The sequence below is a fragment of the Protobothrops mucrosquamatus genome, unplaced genomic scaffold (assembly GCF_001527695.2).
Source record: "Protobothrops mucrosquamatus isolate PMUCROS unplaced genomic scaffold, P.Mucros_1.0 scaffold10740, whole genome shotgun sequence".
Lineage (NCBI taxonomy): Eukaryota > Metazoa > Chordata > Lepidosauria > Squamata > Viperidae > Protobothrops > Protobothrops mucrosquamatus.
This window is the reverse complement of record NW_015396524.1, coordinates 3864-7584: the sequence shown is the minus strand read 5'-3', so window position 1 is coordinate 7584 and position 3721 is coordinate 3864. Positions and strand designations below refer to the sequence as shown.

General features: G+C 32.2%; 1 protein-coding gene across 1 annotated transcript; it reads left to right on the top strand.

The window, feature by feature from the left end:
• Window positions 1–353: 353 nt before the first annotated feature.
• LOC107301215 (phospholipid scramblase 1-like) lies at window positions 354–2101 on the top strand (the record flags this gene model as incomplete). Its single annotated transcript, XM_015830470.1, has 3 exons — window positions 354–515; window positions 1001–1159; window positions 1729–2101. Coding segments are annotated over 3 exons (381 nt in total), but the record flags the coding sequence as incomplete, so codon positions are not given.
• Between the last annotated feature and the right edge of the window lie 1620 nt (window positions 2102–3721).

The following is a 3721-nucleotide window of genomic DNA, read 5'->3' as shown; positions in this document are numbered from 1 at the left end:
GTTTCCATACTGAGAGACACACTTGGCCTTTGAATTGGTTACTAGGTGTGTACTCTAAACCATAGGTAGATATAGGACAAAAACTAAATTTAAACATAGTATTAAACTAGATTAATTAAAAAATAAGGTAGTCCTTACATATTTAATAATTTTTGTATTCTCATGTTTTAAAAACTTGGTAGCACCTTCTGAAGGACTCTGCATCCAAGACCATATGTCACTTTAGGATTTAAGGAAAGAATTATGAGCAAGTGTGTTGAACAAGAACAAACTTTTTGTTATAAATGTATTGTCTTTTTAATGAATTTTATGCAGACCTAACTGTTTTATCTCTTTTTTTCTATTTTATAAAGATCGAAGTTCATGCTCCCTTAGGCACACCAGTTGGGTATGTTAAACAGACCTGGGATCCTTGTTTGCCAAAATTTGTAATCCAGAATGAAGCCCGAGAAGATGTACTCAAAATTGTTGGGCCCTGTGTAGTCTGCAGCTGTTGTTCAGATATTGATTTTGAGGTAAATTGACACCAGAAGTTCATATTCTACTTTTTAAGAGATTAATCAGTAAAACCCTGTCCGTTTTATTGCTTGGAAAATGGCTTGATGGCATAGTATAAATCTTATAGTTCTTCTGTATGGAATTATTACTAGTTTGAGAGAAATTTCCAGTTTCAGGGGGGAAAAGTCATACATAGAATGACTTAGTATATTCAGAAAGCATCTTCTTTTTGATAAAATGGAACGAGGAGTAAGAAATATTTTAAACCTTCTGAATGTTAGACTAACTTGTTTTAAAATATCTTAAAACTAGTACTGTTTTAATAGTATTGTAAACATTTCCTAGGACTATTGAATATTGATTTGGTTTCTGAAGATATTTCTTTACATTTATTTCATTATTGCACTATTTTTCTTACTGACTTGAAAAAGTGATATCTGCTTCAAGATACTTGAATTTTCTATATTGTAAAACATTTTCTCTATTTTTCCCCCCAAACTAGGTGTTATCTTTAGATGAAAACAATGTTGGAAAAATTTCCAAGCAGTGGACTGGTTTTGTCAAGGAGGCTTTTACAGATGCTGACAACTTTGGAATCCAGTTCCCAATGAATCTTGATGTAAAAATGAAAGCTGTTATGCTTGGAGCTTGCTTCCTTATAGTAAGTATAATATTCTTAGATACTGTATTATTCACTAATTGTGTAATACAATAATAGGTTTTTAGTATAATATACCAGTGGAATTCCTAACAGAATCTACTATAAGAGCTTGAACAGAGCTTGTTTTTGAACCATCAGGATAATTGCTAAATTCTTTTGACTGCCAGAGGAGGCAATCTAATTATCTCAAGTGTTAGGTTTGCTAGCCAGTTCTGGAAAGAAACTTCCAAATTTGTAAAGCACACTGCATTAGATAAAATTCTTAAGGCTATGGAATGGGCTGCCAACAGAGTTACAGTTTTAAGGATGGAAGCAGCACATGTTGTAGTCTTCTCTATACTTTCCAAACTCAACACCCCTTAGATTAGAGATATTGGCATCCATAGCCCCAATAATTCCTCAGAACATGAGGTTTGGGGAAGTTATCCTGTGGTATGTCGATTTCGATGAATCCTACCATAAGGATTTTCTCATTAAAAGAAAACTGCTGAGTAAAATAGAAGAATGTCTGAATTTTAGCAAGCAATTTACTTAATTATTCTCTGTTTGTTTGTTTTTCTTCTCAATAGGATTTCATGTTTTTTGAACATTCAGGACAAAATCGGCAACAACGTGCTGGGGTCTGGTAACAGAGTATAATCTTCATTGTAGGAACTTCCAGTGAAGCAGTTTCATCATTTTTATTTTCAATGGATGTCTCTTATAAGAGATTTTGATTAAACATTCTTTTTCTTTTGCCTTCAACATCATAGGGTTTCAAATTACTTCCAAATTATGAAAGCTATTTTAGAATTAATAGTTCATTGAAGTGATTATATTTTTATATTAAAAGTGAAATCTTACTCCTGTGTCCTCAACATTTTTTCAAATAGCGCTAGTGTTAAATTTTGTATTGTAACTTGAAGTAGTAATCAAATTTATATTTTGTACATAGTGAATATATAAAGTGGATTTTTAAAATAAGGTTTTTGTGTTTTGAGTATTTTTTAAATAGATCACATTTTCCATTACAATACACATTGAATTTGAGAGTGTCTAAGACTGAGTGTACAGGATTCACTTCATTAAATAACCATCAATTGGTAAATTTCTGGTTTCAAGAACAATTTTAGCAAAAGATGAATTGTTCCTTAATAAGATCTTAAAGATCATCAATATAAATAATGCCTACCATGTGAGATATGGAGTATTGACGTTCTAATCATTTCTAGTAAATGAAAGTAGAGTCTACCAAGGATTGATATTTTTTTTTTAAGAAAGAAGACCTTATTCTTGCTCTATGTGCTAAAATGCAATCTAGATTATTTTATGGACTTTGCACCCTCCCTTTAAATTGTATCTGCTTTTTGACTGGGTCATGATAAAACATTGTAAGGAAAAGGTAGCTACCTAACCTGATGTTATCAGAGTTGTGACCATTACTTGGAGAATTCCATTATTAATCAAAGTAATGTGCATTATGCTTCTTAATAACTCATCTTCTAAATGACTTTTTTGGTAATCAAAGGGAATCTGGAAAATAATTAACCCTTTGGCAACTCTTGTTCAGACTAGGAGGGAAGCTCCAACTCTGCTTAATCAAAAAAAAATTTCCTTTCATTGTCCCTTTCTCACTCTCTTTTGTTACTGTTTATCACCTTTTGATCCCACACATTTTATTTATTATTACTTCTTTATTTTACTGGATTTATGGGCTGTTCCAATTTTGAGAGAGTCAGTGCAGACTGCCTGTACTAGCATAACTTTTGCTTCAGGATAGAAATTCCTGGAAAAGGAAATGGAAAGTTCCATATTTTGTAAATACTGTCCTCTCTCAATAGCTGAAATCACTCAGAAAAAAATGCAGATAGGGACAGATAAACCTACCCTTTTCTCATCACTTGGTACATTTTTTGCATGCTCATTTTGACATGCCGGCATTTTGCATGTCAAAATGCCGGCCCACAGGCCAGTTTCATCATACCAAAGCACACCCACCCCCATTGCCGGCAATGCAAAAAGAGTCGTGATACGTTGCGACACGTCACATGACCTGGCAAATTTGACACCCGTGCTCTAAAAGAAAACTTCTTGCAGTTAGATCATCTCCCACTGGAGTTGAAACAACCAGTGTGACTATCAAGTGTCTCTCATGATTAAATATTGTTTATAAAATCATTAAATATTATTTGTGGTACATTCCACACCTTCTCAATTGTTTATTATTAGACTGTCCTTAGAAATTGTCAATAAATTGAATATGAATAAATTTATTATTCATAGTTTTGCTTTTAGATGTTTAAAAAGTATAGGCCTATTTAATAATTTATACTGTACAGGAACCAGCACAATTAATGCTATAAAGTTTATAATAATTTATTTAAAATGGATTTTTAAATAAAATTATGAGTTCTAGTCACTTTTTGCACCAAGTACCAAACAAAGCGAGAAAATTCTGGTTACTGTGGCTTTTTATCATACTTTTAATTGTATCTTATAAGAAATGATATTTTAGCCCCAAAAGACTGGGTCTTTGTTGAACCCTGGACTGCAAAACTTAACATATTTGAAGATTATTCTATT